Source organism: Babylonia areolata, chromosome 4, assembly GCF_041734735.1.
Source record: "Babylonia areolata isolate BAREFJ2019XMU chromosome 4, ASM4173473v1, whole genome shotgun sequence".
Lineage (NCBI taxonomy): Eukaryota > Metazoa > Mollusca > Gastropoda > Neogastropoda > Buccinidae > Babylonia > Babylonia areolata.
In genome coordinates, this window is record NC_134879.1 from 39,787,961 (window position 1) to 39,804,460 (window position 16,500).

The 16,500-nt window shown below is 41.0% G+C and overlaps 1 protein-coding gene across 3 annotated transcripts in view; it reads left to right on the forward strand.

Annotated features, from left to right (window-relative positions):
• LOC143281172 (protein STPG4-like) overlaps positions 1 to 14,984 on the forward strand; it is a 22,529-nt gene extending 7,545 nt beyond the window's left edge. Inside the window, exons 2-9 of one of the 3 annotated variants that reach the window (XR_013055105.1) lie at positions 1,226 to 1,300; positions 2,970 to 3,139; positions 5,097 to 5,187; positions 6,707 to 6,780; positions 8,633 to 8,687; positions 11,228 to 11,335; positions 11,847 to 13,697; positions 13,736 to 14,984. Coding sequence is in view for 1 of the 3 variants with exons in the window: in XM_076586202.1 (XP_076442317.1) it covers positions 1,226 to 1,300; positions 2,970 to 3,139; positions 5,097 to 5,187; positions 6,707 to 6,780; positions 8,633 to 8,687; positions 11,228 to 11,335; positions 11,847 to 11,960 (687 nt within the window). In the remaining 2 variants the exon portion in view is untranslated. Of the gene's footprint in view, positions 1 to 1,225; positions 1,301 to 2,969; positions 3,140 to 5,096; positions 5,188 to 6,706; positions 6,781 to 8,632; positions 8,688 to 11,227; positions 11,336 to 11,846 lie in introns of all 3 variants that reach the window. The other 2 variants (XR_013055104.1, XM_076586202.1) reach the window with 2 other exon arrangements.
• Positions 14,985 to 16,500: the final 1,516 nt, after the last annotated feature.

Here is a 16,500-nt window from a genome sequence, read left to right on the forward strand (position 1 = left end):
TCTCCGTCCTTTCCTCTCGGCGTTTCTCTCTCCTTCCTTTCCTCTCCTTCCTTTCCTCTCGGCGTTTCTCTCTCCTTCCTTTCCTCTCGGCGTTTCTCTCTCTCTCCTTCCTTTCCCCTCTTACCCCCTACTCCTGCATTACAAAGAAAAGAAAAAGGGTGGAAGTACTCCAGTAATGATTGCTGCTAAGAGTTGTGGCATGGAGTGCACTGTACTCGGCTCATGGGTGGACAGGTTTTGTTCACACATGTAAATATTGCTCTGTAGTGTTTGCTGTTGCAGAGAGTGTGTGTTCGCCTCTGTGTGCACTTGGCTTTGTGTCAACTGCACAACGTTTACAGCCTTTTAACTACGTCTGTGCACACACTCATACGCATACGCACACATGCACACACATGCCTGTATGGTGCCTACACACACATGCTTGCACACACACATTCACCCATATAATGATGTATGCACACACACAATGTGTTTATGCTTGTTGCACACACACACACACACACACACACACACACACACACACACACACACACACACACACACACACACACACACACATTTCACCTGACCCTAACATCACACATTTCCCACTCTTCTGATGGAGCAATGTTGTTGGAGTGTTTCAAGAGCAGCAGATCAATTGTCTCTACCTTGTTGCACAATAAAACCAAGCAACTTAAAGAAACAATACCAGATGTGAAGAACATTCACAATTAAAACTTTATCTCAAAAGCACAAAAAAGCAAGATGAGCAAGATTTTTTTTTAAAAGAAGAAAGCAAAACAAACAATGCAAACAAGACACACAGAGGGAGTAAAAACTAAAAAGTGAAGAACATCAACAGTTGAAATGATACCATGAATAATGACATGTTTTACCATGAATAATGACATGTTTTACCATGAATAATGACATGTTTTACAATGAATAATGACATATTTTACCATGAATAATGACATATTTTACCAAGAATAATGACATATTTTACTATGAATAATGACATATTTTACCATGAATAATGATATATTTAACCATGAATAATGACATTTTACCATGAATAATGATATATTTTACCATGAATAATGACATATTTTACAATGAATAATGACATGTTTTACCATGAATAATGACATGTTTTACAATGAATAATGACATGTTTTACCATGAATAATGACATATTTTACCAAGAATAAAGATATATATTATAACCGTTTACTTTCAGAGCCGTAAAGCGCTGAGTGAAGACTATGAGGAGCCAATTTCAGGCAGGGAAGGATGGTGGAGAACCTACATCCGGGTGAGTGTGCAGGGGTGGTGGTGGGTGTGGGGCAATAGAAATGATGGCCAGGCTGTTTTGATTAATCCAGTGTGTGTGTGTGTGTGTGTGTGTGTGTGTGTGTGTGTGTGTGTGTACATGCATGCAGAGCCAGATGTATGAAAGTTAGGTCTCTGAAGGTTTTTGTTTGTGGTGGTGGGTGTGGGGCAATAGAAATGATGGCCAAGCTGTTTTGATTAATCCAGTGTGTGTGTGTGTGTGTTCATGTGTGCATGTTTTTTTGTTTTTTTTGTTGTTGTTGTTGTTTTGTGTGTGTGTGTGTGTGTGTGTGTGTGTGTGTGTGTGTGTGTGTGTGTGTGTGTGTGTGTGTGTGTGTGTGTGTGTGTGCGTGCGTTCATGTTTTTTTTGTTTTGTTTTTGATTTTTGTGTGTGTGTGTGTGTGTGTGTGTGTGTGTGTGTGTGTGTGTGTGTGTGTGTGTGTGTGTGTGTGTGTGTACATGCATGCAGAGCCAGATGTATGAAAGTTAGGTCTCTGAAGGTTTTTGTTTGGTTGGTGTTTACTTTATTTCGGTTTTGTTGTTGTTGTTGTTTTCAGAGAGAGAAAATGAAGGGAGATGAATTATGATGCATAACAGCTGTGTCAGAAGTGTCATTGTAGAAGGACTATCACCATGGACCTGAGCTCTGGACTTTCTGTCCAAGAGGCCAGAGTTCAATTTCCAGCTGCTTCTCTTGGATGAAGGGTGGGGATGTTCTCATCCCCTGTGTCTGAACCTCCTTCATGTGTATACACATGCAGAACATCAAATGTGCACATATAGAGATTGTGAAAAAATTGGTGGGTTATGGAAACAAGGACATACTCAGCATACACACCTCCCTCCCCTCTCCAACCCCTCCAAAATGGAGTATGGTTGTCAATATGGCACGGTAAAAACTGCAATGAATGCAAAAGCCTACTTGTAGAATCTCTACATAGGAGCACAGGAGTTACATTTACAGATGTTGAGAGTGACAGGAACAGAGCAGCACATTCTTCTTCTTTGTTCGTGGGCTGCAACTCCCACGTTCACTAGTTTGTACACGAGTGGGCTTTATGTGCATGACAGTTTGTTTTTTTACCCTGCCATGTAGGCAGACATACTCAGTTTGAAGGAGTGTGCATGCTGGATATGTTCTTGTTTTCATAATCCACTGAACGCTGACATGGATAACAGGATCTTTAACGTGCATATTTGATCTTCTGCTTGCATATACACACGAAGGGGGTTGAGGCACAAGCAGGTCTGCACATATGTTGACATAGGAGATCAGAAAAATCTCCACCCTTTACCCACCAGGCGCTGTTACGGAGATTGGAACCCGGGACCCTCAGATTGAAAGTCCAATGCTTTAACCACTCGATTTTTGCGCCGTCAGCAGCACATTCATTTTTTTTCCTAGTGTTTGTTTCAGGAATCCATGCTTTTATCCTTGTATCTTCATTTCTTGTCTTATTTTTGTGGTCATTTTGATAAAGCGTGTGTTTTGTAAAGTGTGTGATTATGCATGCATCTCATATAGTTTGTGTGTGTGTGTGTTTCTGTGTTTCTGTGTGTGTGCGTGCGTGCGTGCGTGCGTGCGTGCGTGTGTGTGTGTGTGTGTGTGTGTGTGTGTGTGTGTGTGTGTGTGCCTCTGTGTGAAATAACAGGAGACACCCAAGCCTGGCAGCTATGATCACCCAACGTTCATCGAGGAGATGAAAGTGAGGCCCAACACGTATCGCTTCAAGTCTGACGGACGGAAGATCGACCCTCACCCTCACGGCAAGGGCGCTGTGCTGATGCCGGGTGCCTATGAGTCTGGCAGCTTCCTGGAGAGGTGGGGTATTCTGGTGTCTGTTTGGGGTAGGTGGGGATAAGGAATAGTGCGTGCACTCATTGTGTTAATCAGCTGAAATCCATGTGTCTGTATTGTTGGAGGGAGGGATGAAAAATAGTGTGTGCACTCATTGTGTAAGTCAGCTGAAGTCCATGTGTCTGTATTGTTGGAGGGAGGGATGAAAAATAGTGTGTGCACTCATTGTGTTAATCAGCAGAAATTCGTGTGTCTGTTTTGGGGGAGGGAGGGATAAAGAACAGTGTGTACGCTCATTGTGTAAGTCGGTAGACATCCTTATATGTATTCATGCTCTGTGCGCGCGCGCGCGCGTGTGTGTGTGTTTGTGCATATGTCTGTGTTTTTGTGTCGGTCTGTAATTTATCATTTTATAAACAATTTAAAGCTGAATTTAGAAGAGAAATATGTATGTATTTTACCTACCAGGTAATTATGTCACATGTTTATTGGAGCGTAGATGTAACAGTTACACGTTGTCTGGTGAATGTGTTAGGGGTCATAATGTTCCTTGAGAATTGTGACTTTTCTGTTGCTGTGATGTGTGTGTATTTGAGATAAGTATGTTCCTAAAAAGTGCATGAAATCATCGGATTTATATGTTGTACTGAAGGTTAAGACTTTTTAATACTTGTTAAATCACCAAAATAGTATACTTGGTTGACTTGTCAAGTTTCAAATTATTCATAAACTGTATTTTGTTGTCACTGTTAATCCACCATAACTCCATCAGGGGCGAACAGATCAGATTTTCTCCATCTTGTAACCATAAAGCTGAAGATATGGGTCTGTTGTTGTTGACAGATTTTGTATTGAAAGGGGATGGGATAAGGTTTAATCTTGTGAAACACCCGCACGACCACCTTTAAAAAAAAAGTTTTTACCTGCATGAAGCAAATTATCCACGAAGTTTTTATGAGCAAAAAATATATACAAAAAGAAAAAAAAACTAAAAGAAAAAAGTGTTCACTTTAGAATATTGAAAATACCATGCTATTATCAAATGTAAATGAACTCATTGTCTCATTTTATCATTTCTGTGATGAACGTCTTTTTCTCATTTTTTATTCAGAAGTTTTCCTTCTTTTTTACTTTTTTGTTTACAATGAGAGTTGTTGTTGTTGTTTTTTACCAACTAAGCCAAATTAGGTTGGTATACAAAAATAAAGAAAGATATTTCTACACTTCAACAGGCGGGAAAATGAACAAAGAATGCTTACTGAGACTCACCGATTAGTTTCAGACGATCGCAAGATGATGCAATTGGGTCCTTGGTTGCTCAGAAGTATAAAACAAGTGGTCAAGGGAGATGATTTAACTCTTCCAGTTAGTTCACCAGTCTCCAGTGTCAATAAACAGACATCCTGCTGCATATGAAAGGCCAATTTATTGTCCGCTCACACAAAACATATCTTATTTAGTGAGGACACAATGTATTGTCTAATATCTGGGCACAGTATTCTCTATTGTGGAGTTTCGGACAAAATGCCTCATGTTCAGTGAGGACAAAGTATATTGTTTCATATCTGGGCACAACGTCTGCTGTATAGTTTAGAGAAAAGATATTTAGTGAGGACGTTATGTATTGTCTGATAACTGGGCACAGTATTGTCTGTTGGTAGTATCAGCAAAGTGCTTCATGTTTTGTGAGGACAGAGTGTGTTGTTTGGTATATGTGCTGTTTGCACAATATTGTTTGTGGTATAGTTTAGGCAAAACATATCTTATTTAGTGAGAACAAAATGTGTTGTTTAATATCTGTGCACAGTATTGTCTGTTGGTAATATGAGCTTTTAAAATGCCTCGTGCTTGGTGAGGACAAAGTGTGTTGTTTAGTATCTGTGCACAATATTGTATGTGGCACAGTTTAGACAAAACATATCTTGTTTTGTGAGGACAAAATGTGTTGTATAATTACCGCATGATCTTGTGTGTCATGCAGTCTGGACAAGACCCCAACGCCGGCCACATACAGCTTCAAGGTGGCCAACAGGGATGCTTTTGACGTGTTGAACTTTGGAAAGAAGGACAAGGTATGTCGGCATGCATGTGCTTTCGCTCACATACATGTGTGTGCACACGTACACATGCACACATACATGCCAGCGTGAATGTACAGGCAGGCACACATGGTCATTGACATGCTCATGTGAATGCATTTACACATACCAACATAAACACAATATCAGACAGGCACATATGGTCATGGGCGTGTTCATGTGAATGCACATACATTTTTCCAACATGTGGTTCGTCCGTCGGGATCGACGAGGACCATCTAGTCATCCTGGGGGTGGGTGGGTTGGGCTCTGTGGGTGCGCAGATGACTGGTCAGGCCAATCTGCGCCCGGAAGGTTCTGACGCAGTGTGGACAGGGGATGGTGGCGGCTGTCGGGGACTTGCTGGCACTGCTTTTCCTGGCCTGTCTGCGTTGCTCTGCTGCAGCGATTCTGTTGGCCTCATAGGATTTGGCGCCTTTGTGGACAAAAAAAAAAAGAAAAGAAAAAAGAAGGCGCCAAATCCTGTGATTTTTTCCAACATTAACATGCATGACTGCGGTGTGTAGATAATAGGCTCTGACCCCACACCTGTACCCACACCTGTATGTACTCAACATCTGTATGTACCCACACCTGTTTGTACCAACACCTGTATGTATCGGCACCTGTATGTACCAACACCTGTATGTACCCACACCTGTAATTACCAAAACCTGTATGTACTCACATCTGTATGTATGTACCTTCACCTGTATGTATCCACACCTGTATCTACCAGCACCTGTATGTACCCAGACCTGTATGTACACACACCTGTATGTACACACACCTGTATGTACACACACCTGGAGGCATCCAACACCTGAAGGTATCCACACCTGTATGTAGTCAACATCTGTATGTACTCACATCTGTATGCACCCACACTTGTATGTACTCATACTTGTATGTACCCACACCTACGTGTATCCACACTTGTATGTACCCAACATCTGTATGTATTCAACATCTGTATGCACCCACACCAGTATGTACCCACACCTGTATGTACCCACACCTGTTTGTCCCCACACCTGTATGTACCCACACCTGTATGTACCCACACCTGTATGTACTCAACATCTGTATGTACCCACACCTGTTTGTCCCCACACCTGTATCTACTCAACACCTGTATGTACCCAACACCTGTATCTACTCAACACCTGTATGTACCCACATCTGTATCTACTCAACACCTGTATGTACCCACATCTTTATGTACCCACACCTGTATCTACTCAACACCTGTATGTACCCAACACCTGTATGTACCCAACACCTGTATGTACCCAACACCTGTATGTACCCACACCTGTGTACAACCACACCTTATGTACTCACTCATGCACATACATAAACATACACGTGTAGACAGGCATATACATATTCTCAAAACCAGTTGGAAAAGAAAAGCAGTGACACGCAGTATTCAGAGGACCAACCAACAGAAGTCCAGCAACCAGCATCGAGCCTCACTACAGTGCATCACGTTGCTGATGACTGATTTCAGGAGATCAACGTGTGTCCCACATCCTACAAAGTGGAGAACCACATGACGCTGACCACCGACCGAACACCATCCAAGTAAGTCACAACACACTGAGGGGAGGAGTGGTTGATGGAGGCCTGGAGAATACCTGTGTGTTGGTGTCAGTGATCCCGCAGCACAGAGGGAAACAGTGTGCCATGCCAGGGATAGTGTTTCCACATTCTGGACGTTCTGTGCTAGAAATTCCCTCTTCTATCACTCTCTTTGTTTCTGGGTTTTCCCTTTTATTTCTTTCGTCTCTTCCTTCCTTGTTTTCTGCCCTGCTGCTCCATTCACTTTTTTTTCCCAAAAAGTCTTGAATATTTTTTTTTGTTTGGTCCTTTTGTGTACTTGATCAGCAGGCATACTTGATGTGCTGTTGTCCCAGGATGTGAGAGGTGCCTGCTGGCATTTTTGGTTTGGTATACCTCTTATTATATCTGATTTTATGTTTTATGGTTGTGATGAGGTGGTTTTTTTGTTGTTGTTGTTGTTTTTTTTGTTTTGTTTTTTGGGTTTTTTTATCTCCTTACGAAAAATTGACAGAGTGATCAAGTTCAGAGTCATGTCTCGGGTTTTGTATGCATAATGAATTTGACTGTACTCGTGAATAATTTTCTTTTCCTGATTTTATATGTTGTTTTCTTCAGGTTTTAAAGGTTCAGTATTGATAGTGTGTTAAGTCTTTATTTAGCTCTGTTTGGTCAGCTGGGCTCTTAGCAACAAAGATCAATACATAATGAACTGATAGAAATGGGTGTGTTGATGAGAGTGTAATGTTCAAGAGAAGGAACTATGAAGGAGGTGACAGTCAGTCAAACACTAGATAGTCTGTAGAGCCTAAGTATTTTATTGTGATTGATCAGTACAAACAGTGATGATACAGACTAGTTTTTCACTTCAAAATTATTCTTTCTCTCAAACAATAATGATACAGACTAGTTTTTCATTTTGAACATATTCTTTCTCTCTTTTCTTCACTCTTTTCTCCCCTCTTTTCCCTTCCAGTTCTCACCCTCCAAAGTATCTTAAACATAGCACTGTCAGCAGTGACAGCTGCCAAAATCTGAACTGTACCTGTCCAGATGTTAGTATTTTCCCTTTTTGGTGCCAGCTTGAATATCAGATCGCACAAATCTACAGCAGTCACTACCCATGCCCCTTTGTAAACTCAACAAGTGATTGAATTGAGGACTTGCTCTATCATTAGAACATCTGTGGTATCCAACCCATCCACTCTATCATTACAACATCTGTAGTATCCAACCCATCCACTCTATCATTACAACATCTGTAGTATCCAACCCATCCACTCTATCATTACAACATCTGTAGTATCCAACCCATCCACTCTTGAGTCGCATTCTTTTGCCTTTAAGGTTACATCACTACACAGTAAAAATAAAAATAAAAAATATAAAAAAGGGGGGGGGAGTATTTTTTTGAGTATACTAGAATAACAAGTGGACAAAACAGATAAATATGAATTTAAAAAACAATACTAACACTCAAAATATTATTTTTAATGATTTTATTTACTTTGAAAAGCTTTTGTGTGTGTGTGTGTGTGTGTGTGTGTGTGTGTGTGTGTGTATGAAAGCGAATAGGAAAATTGACTGCGCAAGTATCGTACATCACTAACACTTTGTGTTTGATGTTAAAACTGCTGGCTACTATTCAGTGGGGGGCAGAGGGTGTCACCACCGTTGACTTTTACATCATGTGAGATCATCTTCCTCCAACGAGGATAAAGGCACTTGTGACTTGAGTGGACACGTCAGTTTTGTCTGGACAGGTCAGTTTTTAAAAACACTTACTTCAGTAGGAACAGATAGTGTGTGTCCACGTAGTGGTGGTGGTTGCATAGTGGTTATGGTCTGTAGTAGTGGTGGTGGGTGGGTGTTTCAGGCACATGGTGTTCAAATCCCAGGCCAGGCGATTTCCCACGGTGTACTTCAAGCCGGTAAGTTGACAAAGTGTGTATGTATACACAGACATGCCAACTGTTACAGTTTCAACGCATTTGTTACACTGTGAAACTGCATGTTTGGTGCATATCTGTTATGCATATGTGGGTGTATGTGTGAATGTGTGTCTCCATGGTTTGCATTTATTTGCTTATTTATCATCGTTGTTGTCTTTTTTTTTCATTAATTAATTTATTATTATTACTACTGCTACTACTACTACTACTACTACTTTTTTATATTATAATTATTATTTATTTATACGCTTATAGTTGACTTCATCAAGTTTTTGCGCCTCATACATATTATTAGTAGTGGTAGTAGTTGTTTTTGTTTTTTTTAATGTATTTATCTATTATTTATTCACCCTTTTTTTTCTCAAGGCCTGACTAAGCGCGTTGGGTTACGCTGCTGGTCAGGCATCTGCTTGGCAGATGTGGTGTTGTAGCGTATATGGACTTGTCCGAACGCAGTGACGCCTCCTTGAGCTACTGAAACTGAAACTGAAACTGTTACACTCGATTGCCCTTCGTTCCCATGTTACGCGGACGTCAGAATTGTTCCGATTCGTGTGTGCCGTCCATGGTATGAAGCAGCATAGTGGTGGTGATAGTGAATTGAGTAAGACAGGAAAACATGTGTAGAGGTTGTTGATCAGTGTTGCATGCATGTCATGTGCAATTGCTTACATTACATTGCTCCCCAAGTATGAGTGCCTGAATAGCACAGAAAATGGTCATACATGTAAACCTCTATTCATACATGGGGGAATAGAATAAAATAGAATAGCATAGATTTTATTGTCACGAAACCGTAAGGTTTATAAGACACAAGTGCAATGGTAAATGAATGAACGAATGAAAAACACACAATTAATCAATCAGTTAATGCAGTAAATTGCAGCAGCATTCATAAACAAATTTTCCCAATCTTGTTTGTATATATTCATCATCTGTTAGCATCACCTGACTGGGAATATGTCCTGTGTTATTCGAATTTTGAATATCCTTTAAAAATTGTTGCCTTAAGGTTTTATATTTAATACAATGATCAAGAAGATGGATTTCGTCTTCCAGGATGTTACACTTGTTGCACAATCTGTCTTCTTGTGGAATATTTAAATATCTACCTTTCTCAATGTTTAGGTCATGCGCGCTTATTCTGAGTTTCGTTAAAGCTTGTCTGTGTTTTGTATCTGATATATTTAAAAGATAGGTTTCAGTTTTGTACTCTGCTACAATCATATTGTAAAATTTTAGCTTTAATGGTTTTTCTCTTTTATCTTTCCAGTATTTGATATATCCATTTTCTAATTTTTTTTTTTATACACGACGTATTTCAGTCTATGTACGCTGAATGTGAATTGATTTTTCCAAATGTGATCAAGGCCTATAATTTCGAGTATCTTTTTAACAAATATCAACCATGGGGAAGTTGTATTTTCTTGTTGGTACATGGACTTATATATTTTGTTGATGAGGGAAGTTTCTGGTAATTGAATAATGTGAATCCAATATGTAATAATGGGAGTGAATATTAGAATGATAGTTTACAAGTGCAGAAGGAAAGGAAGATGTGACCAGAAGTGTGTGCAGTCCGTGGTATGAAGCAGTGTAGTGGTGGTGACAGTGCATTGAGTAAGACAAAAACGTGTGTAGAGGTTGTTAAGTGATGCATGCATGTCCAGCGCAATTGCTTACATCATACATAGGTTATACCCATACTGTAAATGTGTTTTATATTAATCAAGAGAATGTGTTTGGTATAAGGTATGTGTGTGAGAGACAGACTGGAAGCCTGGTGATCACAATGTAAATACATTTTGACAGAGAGAGAAGATGCTTCATAAATCACTTTAAAAGTTAATGATCGAAAGATGATAGAAACTGATGGACATAACTGTGCCTCTCAGGAGAAAGGTGGCAGAATGGTGAAGATGCTCCTCTGCCAATACACAGTCCGTGAGGGTCTGGGTTCAAATCACGCCTTCACCCTTTCTCCCAAGTGTGACGGGAAATCAAACTGAGCGTCCAGTCATTCTTCTTCTTCTTCTTTGTTCGTGGGCTGCAACTCCCACGTTCACTCGTATATACACGAGTGGGCTTTTACGTGTATGACCGTTTTTACCCCGCCATGTAGGCAGCCATACTCCCCTTGTCCAGTCATTCGGATGAGACGATAAACTTGGCGCACTGAAACCATGGCAACAAAAGTTTTGTCCTCTGGCAAAATTCTGTAGAAGAAATCCATTCAGATAGGTACACTAAGTGCATTGGGTTATGCTGCTGTCAGGTATCTGCCTGACAGATGTGGTGTAGTGTGTATGGATTTGCCCGAACGTAGTGATGCCTCCTTGAGAAACTGAAACTGAAACTCTCAAGGTGAAACTGAACCACCACCACCATGGTTATAAAGAGTTGACAGGTATTCAGCCCTGAAATGGTCCCTGTGCAGTCAGCTGGGCTGTAAATACACGTGATTTGACTTGATGTGAACCACCCCTGTGTGAAGCCTGGCTGTGTGACTTGTTGTGCAGAAAGAGGGACCTGCCCCTGGTAACTACAACTATGAGGTGCCTGCCCCCCCTCATCCCATCTCTTCCTCCTTCAAGTCCAAGACGCCCAGGTTCTCCACCTCACACACGGTATGCTCTGTCTGTCTGTCTGTGGGTCTGTCTGTGTTGCTGTCTCCCCCCCCCCCCCCCTCTCTCTCTCTCTCTCACTGCCTTCTTTTTGGCCTTCCTGTCTGTCTTCTATAGTATGTCTGTCTGCCTGCTTACCTGTCAGTCTGTCTGTCGCTGTCTCCCTCTCTGTCTCAGTGCCTTTACAGGCCTTCCTGTCTGTCTTCTATAGTATGTCTGTCTGCTTACCTGTCTGTCTGTGTCACTGTCTCCCTGTCTGTCTCTCAGCGCCTTGATAGGCCTGTCTGTCTTCTATAGTATGTCTGTCTGCTTACCTGTCACTGTCTCCCTGTCTCTCTCAGTTCCTTCTTTACAGGCCTTCCTGTCTGGCTTCTATCATATTTCTGTTTGTGTGCTTGCTCGTCTGGCTGGCTGTCTCTCCCTCTCCATCTGGTTGTATTTAACTCTTGATATCTGTATGCGCAATAATATTGTTATATTCTCATACATGTGTGTGTGTGTGTGTGTTTGACAGAAAGTGCCAGGGCCCGGGTCCTATGAGAAGACGTTCCAGTTCCCGATCCCTAAATCTGTGTCCAAGATGGGGCGTCAGTACGGCCTCTTCTTCACCAGCGCCTTCCAGACATGAAGCGCCCTCTGTCGTTATCATCACTGTCATCGTCCTCGCTCTTTCATTGGCTGATCTCGTCGTCATCTCTGATCTTCGACCCCTTGATGCTTCTCTGCTCCATGTTCCTGTCAGTCTCTTGTCTGTGTTTGGTGTCACCCTTCAGGGAAGAAATCATTTCAACGTCTGGTGTCCAGATTTATATGGTATGATTGAATCTCTTCCCCTACCCCCCTTGTCTCTTACCAAGCACATCACATCTTTCTGTGCTGAACCTGTATGGATAGACCTTTTCTTTTTTCATAGTTCTATGCTGAAATTATATGAATAGTCCTTTTTTTCATGTTGTATGCCACTTTGGAATAATGTAACTTTAAAAAGCAAGCTCAATCTCAGTGACAAAAAGCCATTGTGTTACACAGAGCTTTACATTAGTGGACCCTGAAGCGAGTCTGTTCTGTTTTCATTACTTTTGCAGTGACGTTTACAAAAGTATTTCCTGACATTGTTGACTGTGTTGATTTGTCTTCAGTGCCCACGCTTAACAATATCAGTATTTTGCTGGACTCACATTTTGTTGTATTTTGTTTTAAACAAGTCAGTATTTGTTGTATTTTGTTTTGAACAACAAAGTTTTTGTTATATTTTATTTTTCACAAGCTCTATATTTTATACTTTTTTTTGTTTTGAACATAGTTTTTGTTATATTTTGTTTTTAACCAGCCTATCTTTAATACTAGCCCAAAACTTTTAAACTGGCAGTATTTATAATAAATGAAAAATTACACCGTTTCACATGCGCATTCACTCAAGCTAACACACACACGCACACACACACACACACACACACACACACACACAGAGTAAAATCAGACATTGCACTCTTTTCACTGTCATTGCAAGTCTCTGTTATTTGTTCAGCTTAGCATATTTTCATTTACCCCTGAACCTTCCAGCATCACAATTGGCCAGTGCAGTTAGCAATGTTTTCCCCATCAGTGGCTGAGTCTATCAACCAGTTGGCTTTGCCCTTTGTGTCAAGTTGTTCAGTGCTGGGGTGTTGGTGTTGTGAAGGTTTCCTTGTTAAGTGCTGGGGTCTTGGTGTTGTGAAGGTTTCCTTGTTCAGTGCTGGGGTGTTGGTGTTGTGAAGGTTTCCTTGTTCAGTGCTGGGGTGTTGGTGTTGTGAAGGTTTCCTTGTTCAGTGCTGGGGTGTTGGTGTTGTGAAGGTTTCCTTGTTCAGTGCTGGGGTGTTGGTGTTGTGAAGGTTTCCTTGTTCAGTGCTGGGGTCTTGGTGTTGTGAAGGTTTCCTTGTTAAGTGCTGGGGTCTTGGTGTTGTGAAGGTTTCCTTGTTCAGTGCTGGAGTGTTGGTGCTGTGAAGGTTTCCTTGTTCAGTGCTGGGGTCTTGGTGTTGTGAAGGTTTCCTTGTTCAGTGCTGGGGTCTTGGTGTTGTGAAGGTTTCCTTGTTAAGTGCTGGGGTCTTGGTGTTGTGAAGGTTTCCTTGTTCAGTGCTGGGGTGTTGGTGTTGTGAAGGTTTCCTTGTTAAGTGCTGGGGTGTTGGTGTTGTGAAGGTTTCCTTGTTCAGTGCTGGGGTGTTGGTGCTGTGAAGGTTTCCTTGTTCAGTGCTGGGGTGTTGGTGCTGTGAAGGTTTCCTTGTTCAGTGCTGGGGTGTTGGTGCTGTGAAGGTTTCCTTGTTCAGTGCTGGGGTGTTGGTGCTGTGAAGGTTTCCTTGTTCAGTGCTGGGGTGTTGGTGCTGTGAAGGTTTCCTTGTTCAGTGCTGGGGTGTTGGTGTTGTGAAGGTTTCCTTGTTCAGTGCTGGGGTCTTGGTGTTGTGAAGGTTTCCTTGTTCAGTGCTGGGGTGTTGGTGTTGTGAAGGTTTCCTTGTTCAGTGCTGGGGTCTTGGTGTTGTGAAGGTTTCCTTGTTCAGTGCTGGGGTGTTGGTGTTGTGAAGGTTTCCTTGTTCAGTGCTGGGGTCTTGGTGTTGTGAAGGTTTCCTTGTTCAGTGCTGGGGTCTTGGTGTTGTGAAGGTTTCCTTGTTCAGTGCTGGGGTCTTGGTGTTGTGAAGGTTTCCTTGTTCAGGGCTGCGGTGTTTTATTTATTTAACCAAGTGCTGTTAGATATTGAAAGATGTTTCAGGTGATTTTAGGACTTATTCTTTATGGTTTCTTTGCTGATTGTATTACCAGTTTGCCAAGGCAAATACGATGAAGCTTCTATTTTTGGCTTCAATAAGCAGTCAGTAATATATATTTGGGGCCTTAAGAGTTTCTCATATTTATTTCTTTACATCATTAAGCCTTCAGTTTTTGTGGCCTTTAAAATGCAGAGTTTCTTATATGCGTAGTTGTGGCTTTGTGCGAATTCCCAATATTTGTGGCTTTAAAATAACAAGTTTGTATCTATTTGTGGCTTTAAGATACTGAGTGATATATTTATGGATTTGTATCATATTTGACCCTCCCTGCCCTTCCCTCTCACCCCTGACCCTTCAGGAGGGGTGAAGGTTATACATGTGTCAGCTGACATCCAAAATCCTACGGCATTGTAGACATCTGTATTTTGTGCCTTGCAAAGTGTGTCAGTATTATTGTAGTCCTAGCCTTAGCAGTGTAAACTGAACAACAGCCTGACATGGGTGAATATATATATTATCTCTCATGAAATCTCTTTCAACCTGATGTAAAAAACCTGAGGTAAACAAAACCCACAGAGTCTCACAGTGAACATGGGTTGGGCAGAGTAAGGGGAAGCAATATTGGAGGTTTAGACATGGAACTGTTTTTGTAGTTTTGAACAAAATGGTTATTTTATCAGTAAAGGTTAATGGGTTGTTTGTTTTTCTTTTTTAGAATGTATTGTGCTTGATGATAATTAATGGTGTCTTGTCCAAAAAAAATGTCAACAGGTTATGGGGTTGGTGCACAGACAGATTTTTCTTCAGCGTTCAGGCATGCCAAGTAATGTTTTATGTAAAATTGGAGTTCAGGCATGCCAAGTATTTGTTGTTGGAAAAGATATTTAAAAAAATAAAAAGTTTCATTGACAGCAGTGCAGTTATTTTTGCAGATTGTCATGAAGTGTGAACATTTAACTGGGTGATGATAAAATTTGTGAAGGGCAGTCACATCACTAAGACAGAACTCACTGTCAGTGACCGTTCTTCATTTCGACTTTTCCTCTTGGGATATTACCTACTTAATCACCGACATCATTAAAAGTTTGCACAAAGTTGGAATTTCAGTAAAAACTGATGGCTGCCTTACTGATCTCATTAAATCAAGGTTCAGCAAAGGGTTAATGATAAACCGTCCCTACATTGATTACACTGCATAACTTTCATCCGCTCTTATCAGGTTTACTTTCTCTTTGTTGTGGAAAGTGGTCTTCAGATTGATGAAATGCTATTGTGAAAATCGGTGGGGAAGAACATACTTGCTGTTGCTTTTGTAAATAGGTTTTGTAACTTGTACATAATTAATCTGCTTTGTTTACAAGTGGTTTTAACCAGTCTATCTGCTTTGTTTACTGGTGGTTTTAACCAGTTTATCTTACCATGTTTGGAAGGAGTATTAATTCCCAGTAACGTTTGATATATATATATTGCTGTTAAGTGCTTTTAACTTTATTTGTAATGATGTACCCAACCCCCTTTTTTTCCCCGTCCTGTGTGATGCTTTGCTTTAGTCTAAAGCTTACCCCCTCCACCTCGTCCTTGCCATCTGTGATTCAAGTTACCTTATCCATGTTGTAATAACTTTGTTGTATTCCATGCGCAAGATTGTCATATATGATAGTTTCCCCCTGCGCCAACACAGTATTAACTGCACTGTGCGTACTGCTGACAGTATTACTGTGCCAGAGAGGGAATGACTTCTCTGTCCCCTGTTCTGCACAAATCCCCAGAATGTCATGTTCCCTCTGGTACTTTTCATGCTCTAATAAACTGAGCCCTGTGTGTGACAGTAGGTACTCATGATGATTGATGTATCACAAAAATCTTGGCTTTTCTTTTTTATGCCCATGTATCAGTGAGTTATATCTATTATGTAGACTGGTTACCAGTTCCAAGCAAAGAAACATGTCTGTCATCCTTGGTTGTAACGCAGATGGTTTGGTGGTTTTGAATTTTACAGTTCTGATTCCTCCAAGTATAATGTGTGGCCCAGGTGTCTGTCACATGTGATCGATACATTTAATTAACAGCATGGAACTCAGTTCACAGATGGACTTGATTCCTTATTAATTTCGCAGTAGAACAAAAAAAGTGCAACCACATTTACAATCACTTTGGTGCAAAAAAGATAACCCCCTCCCCCCACCAGTCTTTGCAACGGCGCAATAAGGTTTTCAACTGTTACTACTCCTGTTCACAAATACAAAAACGGCTTTAAAAGTGGAGAAAATTCTGTAAAATCTTCAATCTGGAGATAAGTTATTGTTCAGTTGAATCTTTCTTTGGGGGGTGAAGCAAACAAATCTACAATGATATACCGATATTCATTCTTCAGTTTCGAAGATGGCCACGCCTTCAAATATCTGATGGAAGAAAGGTGGTTGTGAGTCT